This window comes from Aricia agestis, chromosome 16, assembly GCF_905147365.1.
Source record: "Aricia agestis chromosome 16, ilAriAges1.1, whole genome shotgun sequence".
In the NCBI taxonomy this organism is placed as follows: Eukaryota; Metazoa; Arthropoda; class Insecta; order Lepidoptera; family Lycaenidae; genus Aricia; species Aricia agestis.
In genome coordinates this window covers 7708847-7722682 of record NC_056421.1, presented here as the reverse complement: position 1 = coordinate 7722682, position 13836 = coordinate 7708847, and the positions used below count along the sequence as shown (strand labels likewise).

The window sequence follows — 13836 nt, the reverse complement described above, 5'->3', positions numbered from 1 at the left end:
ATTTTGGGTTTAACAAAGTTTAAGGTTTAAAAAAGTAATAAGCAACTTCCAGTGATTTTGTTTATTTTAAATCGGTTTAGTTATTTAATATTTTGTACCCAATATCAGCTTGCATCACATGGGTTCAAGTGGTATAAATGCTCTAAATTTGTATTGAACAAATAACTGAAAAGTTTTAGGTCTAAAAGAATGAATCTGCTTTCTCAAGTCCTTTTAATTTTCTCAAAACAAGATCTAATTTCACCGAAATTCACTATCAAAGTGCACTTCAACAGCAATATCTTAGCTTTGTAGCGTGTATTTCTCTCGAATAATATTGATGCAATAATCTTTCATATAATCTTCCAGCAGTCTCGAGTGGATTCATATTATCTCAAACGTGTTACGCAAGTCAAATACAAGTACATTTTAGGAATATTCTTGATAACTCAACAGTATCCTTTAGTAATGATGACAAAAATTATCCTCATTGTTTTTCTTTTTGGATGTGTTCCGAACATAAGTTCTGTTCCTGACAATCCTGTTTTCGGATACATTTCTAAGTATGGAATACCTGCCGCTAAGAGAGTGAAAATAGTGGAAGATAAGAATAAAATGGATGCAAGGATAGTGGGAGGTAGACCGTCTTCTCTTGGACAACAGCCTTACCAGGTCAGTTCAAATTAGGCAATACATAGTGCTTGTTAATTTTTTTTTCAAAGTGGGGGCACTTTTATGCTTTTACCAATACGAAACGAAATGAGGCGCGACGTTTGATGATGCAAAAAAGGAAAAAGAAAATATTATTTTGTTAAGTCTTGTTCTGTAATAAATTGTTGGTTTCTTTCTTAACGAAGAAAAAAACCAACAATTAAAACCGGGAAAATGTTTGAAAATTTTAAATGTATACTTACAGCATGACTGGTGAGACATGTTCAATACTCGAGGACGTGATATTTGGCTATTACATTAGATGAAAAAATAATAATATTATGAATTGATCACTGAGTAAATGTAGCTCATGGACACTGCGCGCAGGAATGCGACAGGAAGGATAGCGGCGCGGTGTTTCTTTCAGCCACGCCGGCCGCATAGTATGCCTATAACCCTACTAATATTATAAAGGAGAAAGTTTGTTTGGATGTATGGATGTATATGTGTAGATGTATGGATGTTTGTTACTCTTTCACGCAAAAACTACTGAACGGATTTTAATGAAACTTTACAATAATATAGCTTATACGTCAGAATAACACATAGGCTACAATTTTAACCGACTTTCAAAATGGGGGAGGTGTTATGTTCGTTTTCTTATGTTCAACGATTACTTCGCCGTTTGTTAACCGATTTTCAAATTTTTTCTATTGGTATATAGGGTATCATCCCAATTTGGTACTATATTCACAAAAGTGGTGATCTGATGAAGGATGCATAAGTAATCGAGGGAACTCTTCAAAATTTATATGGAAACATGCGGTGACTTCGGTTTCGTGAGCAGTATTCTAAGCATTCAACGCCTCCGTGGTCTAGTGGTTAGAGCGTCGCTCTCGACTCCGGAGGTCGTGGGTTCGAATCCCGCGTGGAAACATGTTATTTCCAAGTTTGGTTAGGACAATGCAGGCTGATCACCTGATTGTCTGACAAGTAAGATGATCCATGCGTCGGATGGGCATGTAAAAAGTCGGTCCTGCGCCTGATCTCTCGCCAGTCGTGTCGACCGTTCCGTCCCACTGGGTTATGAGAGTAAAAGGAATAGAGAGTGCTCTTGTGTACTGCGCACACACTTGGGCACTATAAAATTACTCCTGCGTACCTGGCCTGGTTTCAATGAAACCGGCCACCGTCACCGAAACCGGTGTGGGGAGTATTATTATTCTAAGCATATGCTACCAACAAGTAAGATTTTGCACCGAGATATACCTGGTATACCGTGGTTCGGAAGGTGCTGAGAGAACTCCTGATTCTTTATAGATACAAGTATGGGAGTTTCAGCGTTGTTTTAAGAACGGAAAGCATATGCTACTATGCAAATTACATTCATCATCATCATCATCACTACCATATTATACCATACATCGTCCCATGGTTATGACTTATGAGCCTATAATGACTCTGTTATTGGTACTTTTCATAGTCTTTTAGATCAAGACTCGAGTTTGTCAAGCAATTAAAAAAATCCATACTTAATATTATAAACCTAAAGAGTATGTTTGCTTGAACGCGCTAATCTCAGAAACTACTGGTCCGATTTAAAAATTTATTTCAGTGTTAGATAGCTAATTTATCGAGTAAGACTATAGGCTATATATTATCACGTTAAGACTAATACGACCGAAGAAACTTAGGAAAATGTGGGAAAAACGGGGGAAATATTAGAAATTACGAAGTACTGGAGCAATTTTTATGGCAATATTTGGCACAGATATAGAGTAAACGAAGTGAAGGGAGTAGAGACATAAAAGCTATTTTTTATGGGAAAATGTACGGTTTCTGTAAAATTCCTAATTTACGCGGGCGAAGCCGCGCGGGACATCTAGTTGCCTATATAGCTGCGTAATTTACTTAGTGTCCATGATTCCTTTATTTAAAGGGAAATTTGGTCAAAAATTAAGTACCTAATTTAATTACATAATTATAATGAGAATCGAGTACAGAGTACTCTCCTTAAGCATTGAACATGTCTCATCAGTCATGCTGTATAATTTTATAAATGCTTTTAAACTGTCTGTTAGTTATGTATTCACGCATGAGCCATAGTTGCAGTCGTACACGACAAAAAAAAACGAGGAAGTACTCTCCTTAAGTATTGAACTTATGATTGATGATGATTATTATTATTAGCTAAGACCCCATAAAATAAATACAAACAGATGATTGTGACTTTTTAGGCTGGTCTCATAGCGAGTATAATGGGGACGTCAGACAAGAGTTTATGCGGCGGATCGCTCATCACAGCTGATAGGATCCTCACTGCAGCTCACTGCTGGTACGACGGTATGACCCAGGCGTGGAAGTTCGAGGTGGTTCTTGGTTCCGTGAGGCTCTTCAGTGGGGGAACCCGAGTTAATACCAGTGCTGTTTCTGCCCATCCAGACTGGGATCCATCGCTCGTTCGAAACGATATCGCTGTAGTGTACCTACCGAATCAGGTTACATCTCCGGGTCTTGTAGGTTAGTAGTTCAGTCGTAACTTAAGTGTGTTTAAGTAAAATATAAGTATACAACTCTTTTAGCGCTGCTACTTTCATAGTAAACTTACATACAGTCTGGGCCGGATTTATATTTTATGTGTATAGGCAACTTTAATTTGCCGCCCCGTTTTTTTTTTAACATGGGGAAATGCTTTACGCATCCCCGGCAAATTGGGGATATCGGCTGGGGTGTGTGGGACTCCTGTCTACCCACTAAAACCCCATGGAACCTACCGCAACTCTACCAGCGATCATCTACAGACCCGAAACCACCCCGCTACTCTGGGGGCCGCGATGCGCAGGAACACCTTGAACATCACGGCTGTCTCTCTAGGAGCCGGTGCAATGGGCGGCGGTGTCCCCACACCACCGCCCCGAGTACCCGGCTAATGTAAGTCGCCGCAGCCACTCCGTAGCGTGCGTCTTCTCCTCGGCCGTCTCAAATTTATAAAATGTAATTTGCCGCCCCTAGATGTACGAACTCTGCCGCCACCCTAGAACGCCATAGGTCGCTGCCGACCATGGGCCATGGCCTATACTGCCTATATATAAATCCAGAGCTGTATACAGTACATTGTGCAATACATTTTATAGAGTTCACTGTGAAATTATAGCAGCGCAGTTTTTACGTAATATTTTAAATTCACGAAATAAATAATTTTAATAACGCCAGGCTTAAAAGAGTTTGTGATGAGAAGAACGTTGTCGGTTGCTTAGCATATTATGCTTCTTCTTAAAGTGACTCTAAAGTCTAATTACTTTAAGGTTAAGGCTACCTTGTTAACGTTAAAAAGTTAACTAGTTAACGTTAGCCAATAACACGTTTAAATAGATAAACTCCTATCAAAACACCTCCGTAACCCGCCATAAGTCATGCATACACATAATATAAAAAATTTCAGATGACAATTTAATATTTGTGTCTCCGAGACAGGTTCCTTTATTAAGTTAACTGGAACGATATAAAAAGAAATAAACAGAGTATAAATCAGCGCGTTCGTAATCGCAAGAGACCGGGACAATACGTTATTGCGCCAAATCTTTTTGCCCAACCCTTTGTTTCGTCCCTCGTAAATATTGAAAAAGGTAACTTGCGAACTCCTGAATTCTTTACGCTTCCCAGTCCCTTTCATTTTCTTATAGGGTTTATGACGAATAAGAAAATTTCGAATCCTCCGGGAAACTTGTATAATTCAGCAGGTGACAGGTAAAAATAACGTAAATAGATGCCGTCGAATATCATTCAGTTTTCATGGCCTGCGTGCGGACAATTTTATATTTATTCTTGCGGTTTTCTTATCTAATAAGTACATTTACTATTTAGATTCGTATGTTCCTTATCATCGGCACGCTTCTTTAAAATTATCCTTATTATTGATTCGTAATCCTTGAATTACGTTACGTTACGTTATGTCCAGCAGTGGATGACTATAGGCTGATATGAATCCTTGAATTTGCTAGTTGGAAAAATACTGTATAAGTACCTATTTTTTTTTAATTCCGCAAATAATTTACATACTTACATACTGTATTGTATTTTCAGTGACTATATCACCAATTGCCCTTCCCACTACGACCGAGTTGAAGCAGGATTTCGTAGGCACCAAGGCTGTTGCTTCAGGATTTGGGCTCACTGAAGAAGGTACGCATTAAGTCGGCACTACATATAGGCGAACGCGACGCGTTGGGCGGCGCGCTGGCCCAATGTGTAGAACGGGCGTTCGGGCGTTGGCGGTAGGTATTTCGCCCGTTCTACACATTCATGGGCCAGCGCGCCGGCGAACGCGTCGGCCAACGTGTTCGCCTATAATTATGTAGTGCCGACTATAGTCTTACCTACGTATGCTTTTAAGCATTTATAAAATAAAATTGTTGGTTACCTCTTCACGCATAAGCCACTGAAAAAAAAATATTGGTGAAAAGTATGGCCAAGTGCGAGTCGTACTCGCGCACGAAGGGTTCCGTACCGTTATAGAGCAAAATTGCCCAAAAAATTTGATTCTTGTATGGGAGTCCCTCTTCAATATTTGTTTTACTTTAATTTTATCATCAATTATTAAAGTACAAAATATATAATTAAGGATTTTGTACAAACAAGTGCCTAGCTATAGCTATTATTGATGTCGAGCAAAATATTGCAAAAAAATCACGTTTGTTGTATGGGAACCGCCTTTATTTTGTTTTTAGTATTAGTTGGTATAGCAGCAATAGAAATACACATTCTGTGAAAATATTGGAAGTCTAGCTTTAGTCGTTATTGAGATACAGCCTGGAGACAGACAGCCGGACAGACAGACACAGATATCGAAGTCTTAGTAATAGGGTCGCGTTTTTACCCTTTGGGTACGGAACCCTAAAAATCACGAAAAACTTACGATTTCTGTTTAATAACGAATTTCGGTACAACTAAGTTAAAGCGAGTGGGAAAACATAAACTATTAGTAACTATATTAGTAAGCTATTAATTTTCCCTTGCATCTAATTTTAAATAAGTTTTAGAGAATATTCTTCAGTACTTTGTCTTCTTGATTTGCAGACGCCCAAATTACCAGTGACCAGCAGCTCAACTACGCCAAATTGAAAATCATACCCAACAGTGTATGCTCTCTCTCCTACCCCTACTTCATCCACGCTTCCAACATATGCACCAGCAGCGAACAGGGTTCCACACCCTGCAGAGGGGATTCTGGTGGCCCCTTGGTAGTGAAAGTTGATGGAAGGAAAATCTTGGTAAATCGAAAAAGACTTAGTAATAAGGCCTTAATTTTGCCACGGATGGTTTCTTTTCTTTCCTCTGAAATGAATTGAAATTCAAACGGGATTTTTATAAATAAAATATAAGAAAGCCTCATTAGGAACCTGCAGTTCATATTGACTATGTATCCTAAATGAGTGGCCGCCCAGCGCGCTAAATCATACCCAATATTAATGATATTTACAATAATTATTATATAAGAGTAATCACAATAAAACAAAAGCTTTTTTTTTTTCATTAGTGAAAACGATTTCAGATTGGCGTGACATCATTTGGCTCAATGTTTGGATGCGAATCTAATTCTCCTGCCGTGTACACCCGAGTCACTTCGTATCTCAGTTTTATTTACCAACATGTATCATAAAATGGGAAATAAATGTTTGCTATCAGAAAATTATTTACTTTGCTTTAAATACTGTAAGCTTCGAACAATTCACCTACGCATGCCTATACTCGTAGTCAGTGATGCAGGACGCGAGACGCGATACGGGAGCGTCTGCAACGCGAAACTGGGCGTGCACATTTTATTATTTAAACGTAGCGTCTTATGCATAGATTTATTTTATTTATTTATTTAATTCAGGCAAGATGCCCATATTATAAATAGATAGACTAACATACATACAATTATACTGCGACGTCTGTGACGTGGGGCGCGACGTGTTCGGAAGTCATCCTCGGAACCTCCTGTAGACGACTCCAATCGGCCAGAACTCCTCCTTCTCGAAGGTCGGTAGATGGTGCGTCGGGACTCTCACCATAAAGGAGCTAAAATTCACTTTGTGGCGGGACTCCAAGCGCTCGACCCTCAAGACGAAGTGGGTCTTGCTCCTGATGTAGTCCACGACCTGCTCGACCGTCGTGGACCAGTGCAGCCTGCGTGCAGCCTTTATAGCGCGGGCTATTCGTTGCGAAGAACTAGCGCGCTATTTTTTTCAGCTATACGTTATATTAACCACCACTAGTGCCCACCACACAGGTGTGGTGTGCACTAGTGGTGGTTCTGCGCGACTACGGTGCGAATCGTCATTCGCCAAACTTCATTAATTTTGTTACTGAAGACGCGCGAGTCGCGACTATGGTGTAAATGCTAAATTGTTGTGGTAATGATATCCTCAATTCCTCATACTGATACATATCAGAGTCGGACGGGTCGGACGGATGGACATGAGGGTTGCGAGGTGCTAAGCTTGCTTTTGATTTGGAAGGTGCAGAGAAATAATACTCGTCGACAATGGTCAAGTCGAATTAATTTAGGCTCCACGTGCATGCTTGACGTTGTGCGTGTAGTTGGTAAAACGGCAGTATGCGTAAGGCCCAAAAAAAATTTAAAAAATCGTCAGTTCGCAACTGAATTCATTGAATTACTTATAAAAATCTCTGCTCGCACTGTGGAAGATCAAATCGAAAGATTATTCTGACGGGAATAAAAAATAATCGGCCAAGTGCGAGAAAAACTCGCGCATGAAGGGTTCCGTACCGGTATAAAGCAAAAATAGGCCAAAAATTGTGTTTTTTGTATGGGAGCCCCTAATTTTTTATTTTATTTAAATATTATTCTAGGCATCTATGCTCTCCAGCCTGCTCCAGAAGTTCAACATCATGAGGGCAGAGCTGGACGAGATGCGAAAACGAGAACGAGATTCATTATGTAGGTCACCCGAGCATCCGATCGACTCGATAAATATGCGTCGTGAAGCTCAACGCGACTCGCCGTTTTGCACGTCAGCAAAATCAAGTGGGTCAGCAACAGCCGCCGCCGTCAGCTCGCCGTCCGCGTCACCGCATGACGTCGACACGAAATTGAGGCCATCGACTCAAGCGAAAAACTATGCAAGCGTCGCTGCTTGCCCCGCACCACCTCCGCGGGCAAAAGCGAGGAGTGCAAAGGAGGGCCGCAAGGCTGAACATCTTCGACTCGACAGGGACGAGAGCAGGAGGTGCGATGAGGAGGGCTTCGTTCTGGTGGAGAGGAGGAAGAAGAGGAAGCCCACCGTCCGCAACCACCGCGGCACCGCACCTTATGTGCCCGAGCTGCGCCTGCGGAGCGAGGTGCCCGCGACGCCGCTCTACGTGTCGCGCCTGCACTGGTCCATGACGGTCGAAGACGTCGTAAACTACATCCGCGAGAAGACCACCTAAACCTTGAGGGTGGAGCGTCTGCACTCTCGTCACAAAGTGAATTTCAGTTCCTTTGTGGTGAGAGTGCTGACTCAAGTTTTATCCATCTTCGAGGTGGAGGAGTTCTGGCCCGCCGGTGTAGTTTACCGGAGGTTCCGGGGGAGGCTCCCGAACGAAGCGCGCATCACGTCGCCGAAAGAGACTTTTACGTGATAAAGTGTAGTGTGATTGTGTGTGTGAATGTGTAAATAATATATATTAGGATAAAATAGTTCGGCGTGCATCTGTTGTCTGATTGCCACAACACAAGTTTTTACTTAGCATGGGATTAGACGACGTAATGTACGCTACCTAGCTTTTATACTATTGTATATTATTGTATGCTTAATAAAGAATTTGAATTTGAATTATTATTAATTGTTAAAATACACACATATTTAAGCTCTTTATAAAAATGTTAGGTGCCTACCTGTTGCGATTATTGATATTGAGCAAAAACGGCCACAACAAACACGTTTGTTGTATGGGCATTGGCAGCGTCCGCCGCGCGGTAGACGCTCGCGCTTCGCAGTCGCTATGGTCGCGTAGGTTTGGCCTAAGCCTTATAGTTATAATATGGCTGAGTCAGAAAGTCCTCACAAGATTATTGATATCGCTAGATTCGTCACGCCTGGGTAATTAATCTACCCGTAGATTAAGTACCCAGTTACATTCCATATATTAAGTTTTCGATTTTAAATAATAAAGATTTTTTTTTCGATTTTTTTGTAATAAGTAAACTAGCAAATGGTTAGTACCTATCCATTTGTTATTCTAATATCTATCTACTAAACTCCTACTTAGTAATTAAGGGCCTGCCCTACGGAGATTCCGTAATTTACCGTATTTAGAGCCTTATAAACTCATAATTTGAAAGCTACAAAGTTATAATAAAAATACAGCAATAATTTTTAGTATATCAACATTCCTTTCCGCGTTTTAAATTTTCTATTTTTGTTTATTATACTCATGATATCAGCTTCCAAAGTAAAACCAATTTATTAAAATTCAAGCATACATTCAGCATCTCCTTAGTATTTACAGATTACTTTTATTTAAAACACACGCCAATAGATCGACAGTATCATAAACGACATATTCCACGTTTTAATTTTTTTTAGGTCAATTTTGAACTAAGATAAGTAATTATTAGTAAGTATAAAAATTTTTCGTCAAAATTTTGAAAATAATTTTTCCTATCTAATAGTGCCTTTTTCCGAATTCGGCTACACCTCAACTATTTCTGTACTCAATCTTCATAATTTTGAAGTCGGTGCCAGTTCCAAAAATTTCAAATATTCTGTCAGAGAACAAAAGATTTAGCTATCTGGTACCGTATTATTTAATACTTTTTAGTTCATATTATAAGGATGTTATTATTGTTTTTACCTTGGAAGTCGGTTTTAATTTTTTGTTAAAAATAATAATTTACGATGCTCGTCGTGGATTCCCACGACACGACGTCGCGTCGTGGTACGACACAAAGTCGTATCGTGTTTTTGTGTCCCGCCCCTAATTCGTGTTTGACAACCAATTTATTGTAAGTAAGTATTTTTTCCATAGTGCCCCGTTTCCTTCAGTCCAACCCAAATGTGTGCCTTACGCTCTGGAGTAAAGGTTGAATTTGTTACTTAATATGTTCAATTTTGTGGTACTTGAAATATTATGTATTTTGAAACAACATTTTTAAGTATATTTTTTATATTAAAATCGCTTTGAAATGTACCAAATAAATAAAGACATAACGAGATGACTGATGATATTTTATGGTGTTGTGTGTATATTGTATCTATATACAACCATGTGAGTTGTGACATTGGTGACCCTGACATGGTAGTGATGATGATTATGAATGTAATTTGCTTAGTAGCATATGCTTTCAGTTCTTAAAACAACGCCTAAACCCCCAAACTTGTATCTATAAGGAATCCGGAGTTCTCTTAGTATCTTCGGAACCATAGTATACCTTGGTGCAAACTCTTGCGTTTTGGTAGCATATGCTTAGGATGCTTCTCATAAAATCAAAATCACCATATGTTTCCATATAAATTTTGAGGAGTTCCCTCGATTACTCATGGATCCCATCATCAGATCACCACTTTTGTGAAAATGGGACCAAATTGGAGTGAAACCTAATATAACAAAATAAAAATTTTAAAAATCGGTTCACAAACGGAGGAGTAGTGGTCGAACATACAAAAATAAAAAAATAAATAAAAAAATATCCACAGCCGATATATAACCTCCTCGTTTTTTGGAAGTCGGTTAAAAAAATAGGGTTTTGGTGCGATCTCGGCAGCGCAGCAATTGGCAAATGTATGGTCAAGGTCGTTTGCTCGGGGGACGGCCTTAACTGTATTTTTTCCTTTAATCACACCTGCTAATTCTGTTTGATAATGTCAGTGTTTTGTTATCAACATTAATATCAAATAAATTAAACAAGTCAGTGGATTATCTGTTCTGATTGATTGTAACATAAAATATACTTGCATGCAAGTAAACAACTTGCACTGTTGGTTGGTTCACGATGAAGGTATCAGTGGTATTAGCTTGTGTTGCATTCGGTTGCGTCTGCGCAAGTCCAATCGAAGTGCAAGAGGTCGAGAGCCCAGTTTTTGGGTACATCACCAAATATGGTATTCCTCTGGCAGAGAAAATCCAGAAGGCAGAAGAGGAATATCTGAAGCCGGGATCCAGAATCGTCGGGGGAGTGCCAGCTGCCTTAGGACAGTACCCTTACCAGGTTGGTCTTCGCTTCCAAAAACATAGATTCCTATCAGCAGGATTAGGTCATAGAAATCCTTTGTTTTTACGATAGAATAGACAAAAACACGCAAAATTTTGGAAAACAAACAAAGGAAATTGTCCGTTTGTCTCTAAAATTTAGTGTTCCCATTCTTCACTACTGGCTTGGTCGAACTAATTGTAGCAGCCACCAGCAACAAAATAAACATGAGTAAGGTTGGGCACATCGGTCAAAGTTCAAAACAATATCGCCGTTAACCCATTACAGCACCTTCACATTACGTCGCAAGCAGTGCGGCAGCAGCGCTGCAGCCGCGCGACTGTCGTTTGTATAGAAGTCACGCGGCTGCAGCGCTGCTGCCGCAGTGCTTGCGACGTAATGTGAAGGCAGCCTTATCTTAATATCTTAAGTTTTTTTTCAATTGTTTGCATAACTCCTTTCTTCATTCCTAAACATTTTTCAGCTTTTCTTATAATTTATACAACTAAATCATTTCCTCATTTTTTATTGCCAATTTCAAATATCTTCCCAGGCTGGTCTTATATCAGACATCGTGGGTATATCCAGCAGAGGAGTATGCGGTGGTACTCTTATCAGCGCTTTGAGGATCCTCACAGCAGCCCACTGCTGGAACGATGGTGTAAACCAGGCCTGGAGGTTTGAGGTGGTCCTTGGCTCCGTTCTGCTGTTCAGCGGTGGCACCAGAGTCCACACTGGTGCTATAGTGATCCATCCAAACTGGAACCCAAATCTAGCTCGCAACGACGTCGGCATTACTTACTTGTCCAGTCCAATCACATTCTCAGGTAAGTGCACAACTACCAAGGACTCTAATGCCGCGGCCGCATATGTGTGGTGCTTCGCGCTATACGACGCTAACCGATACTATTGGACGATCTGCGTGTATCGTCCAATAGTATCGTCTCATAGCATAGCACGAAGCTTCGGACGATAGACGCAGGTGCGGCGGGGCCGTTAGCGTTACACCAAAATTAGACGAAACGTGTCGCAATAATTAATACCTAATACGTATTTCTGCATCGTGTTTTATTTTTGTGTGTTCTGACTGATTCTTGGGCAGAGGCAAATCTTAAAGTTATATTATGTAATCAGTAAAAAACATTTTTTTTTCGCAGCTACTATCGCACCGGTTGCTCTGCCTTCTAGCAATGAGCTGAACGACCTATACGCTGGAGCATCCGCAATTGCTATTGGGTTTGGAATAACGCGAGATGGTGAGTAACACTTCGAAAGCCTTCAATCTCTTTCTGTTGGTAATGAGTCTAAGACATATTATTATATTTTATATGCAAATGATGTGCAGGTGATGCCGAGCAGCCGGTATATAGTATACTATATACCGGCTGCTCGAATATTCCTTGCCTAAATGTCATCGAGAGCCGAAACGAACTTGTGTCTAAAATTGAGAATTCGTTAGAGAAAGTCCCTGAATGGTGTAGACTTAAATTAATCCAATTTAACCCCACCAAGACCCGAAGTTTGCGAGTTCACCACAAAAAATGTTATCAATGGTCGTATATCCTTGTTTTGAGGGCACCACTTTAACAATCTCCCAGTTCCAAATTCCATCTATAGGGTAAGGCCAAGTTAGCCTCGAAGAAGCTTGTTGTTTTTAACAGAGCGGAGCAGTAATTCAGTCCGATCCAATGCCTACAACTCTACAAGGTGCCGGTTCGGCCTTACGAATACTGTTCTCATCTGGGCAGGGAATAACCAACTTTTCCCTCTGAATCGTATCCAACGAATGGCCGCTAAGATTGTTGACTGCCATAGTCTTTCAAACAAGCTGGATCCCGTGGAATCACGCCGATATGTGGCTTCTTTGTGGCAACTTTATCTTAGATAAGTATTATTATCAATATGTCTTCGCAGGCGAGAACATCTCAACGAGCCAATCGTTGAACCATGTAAGGTTGAACGTGATCACTAACTCCATCTGCTCCCTGGGTTATCCATTCCTCATCCAGTCTTCCAACATCTGCACCAGCGGTCTGGGCGGCAGCTCCACTTGCAGCGGAGATTCTGGTGGACCTTTGGTGGTGGAGAGTGGTGGAAGAACTATTCAGGTATGAATCCGTAAGAATGATAACTTAAATAGCCACCTGCAGTCTGTGAATCCTGCTCATGTCGCGTTTCTTTAAAGGCCAGATAGTTGTGTTTACAATGCAAGCTCACCTATTTTCTAAATCATGTCTTTTAGGTATAGAAAATAACGATTTCCAACTAGGACCAAAGCGAATATTAAAAACTCCTTTCAAACAACGCAAAAATTGTCTTCTGTTATTTGATAATGAAGTAAATTCCACGAATGAAGTAAGTAAGGTCCCTTTAACGTTGAGGTTTTTTGTTTTCAGATCGGTATAACATCATTCGGTTCCACCGCTGGGTGGGTCCGGTTTACCGGCTGTTTTCGCTCGTGTAACCTCCTTCATCAACTTTATCAACCAGCACAAAGATTAAAAAATGATCAGAAAGCCATGCTTCTAAATAACTAACACATACTTCTAAATAAAAAATAACTAAAATATACTAATCGTGCCGTGTCTTCATCAGAAATTTCTCTGATTTTTCTGACTGCATATGCCACAGAACTGAGCCTACCTGCAAGATTAGCAATATGAGGACCCCACTGTAATTTACTATCAAGTGTTATACCTAAGAATACAGTGGTGTCTACCAAATTCATCTTCTCATCATTCAATAGTACATTGGTTTGGACTTGCCTAACATTGGACAAAGTGAACTTTACACATTTAGTTTTACTGGAATTTAAAAGTAATTTATTAGCATTAAACCAATGTACTATTTTTGAGAGAGCACTGTTTACCTCGTCGTAATTTGACTGTTGTCGCTTCACTTTAAAAATAAGTAAAGTGTCATCAGCAAAAAGTACTATCTCATTATCATTTTCCTTAACAAGGTAACATTTATATAGACGAGAAAAAGAAATGGGCCTAAAATAGATTCCTGTGGGACACCTAATT

The 13836-nt window shown here is 40.1% G+C and overlaps 1 protein-coding gene and 1 pseudogene across 1 annotated transcript; both read left to right on the top strand.

Annotated features, from left to right (window-relative positions):
• Positions 1-450: 450 nt before the first annotated feature.
• LOC121735030 (collagenase-like) lies at positions 451-6289 on the top strand. Its single transcript, XM_042125696.1, has 5 exons — positions 451-651; positions 2868-3150; positions 4714-4812; positions 5707-5900; positions 6182-6289. Exons 1-5 carry the CDS (start codon positions 451-453, stop codon positions 6287-6289), a joined length of 885 nt encoding a protein of 294 aa, XP_041981630.1.
• Positions 6290-7494: 1205 nt separating this feature from the next.
• Positions 7495-13312, top strand: LOC121735028 (annotated as a pseudogene).
• Positions 13313-13836: the final 524 nt, after the last annotated feature.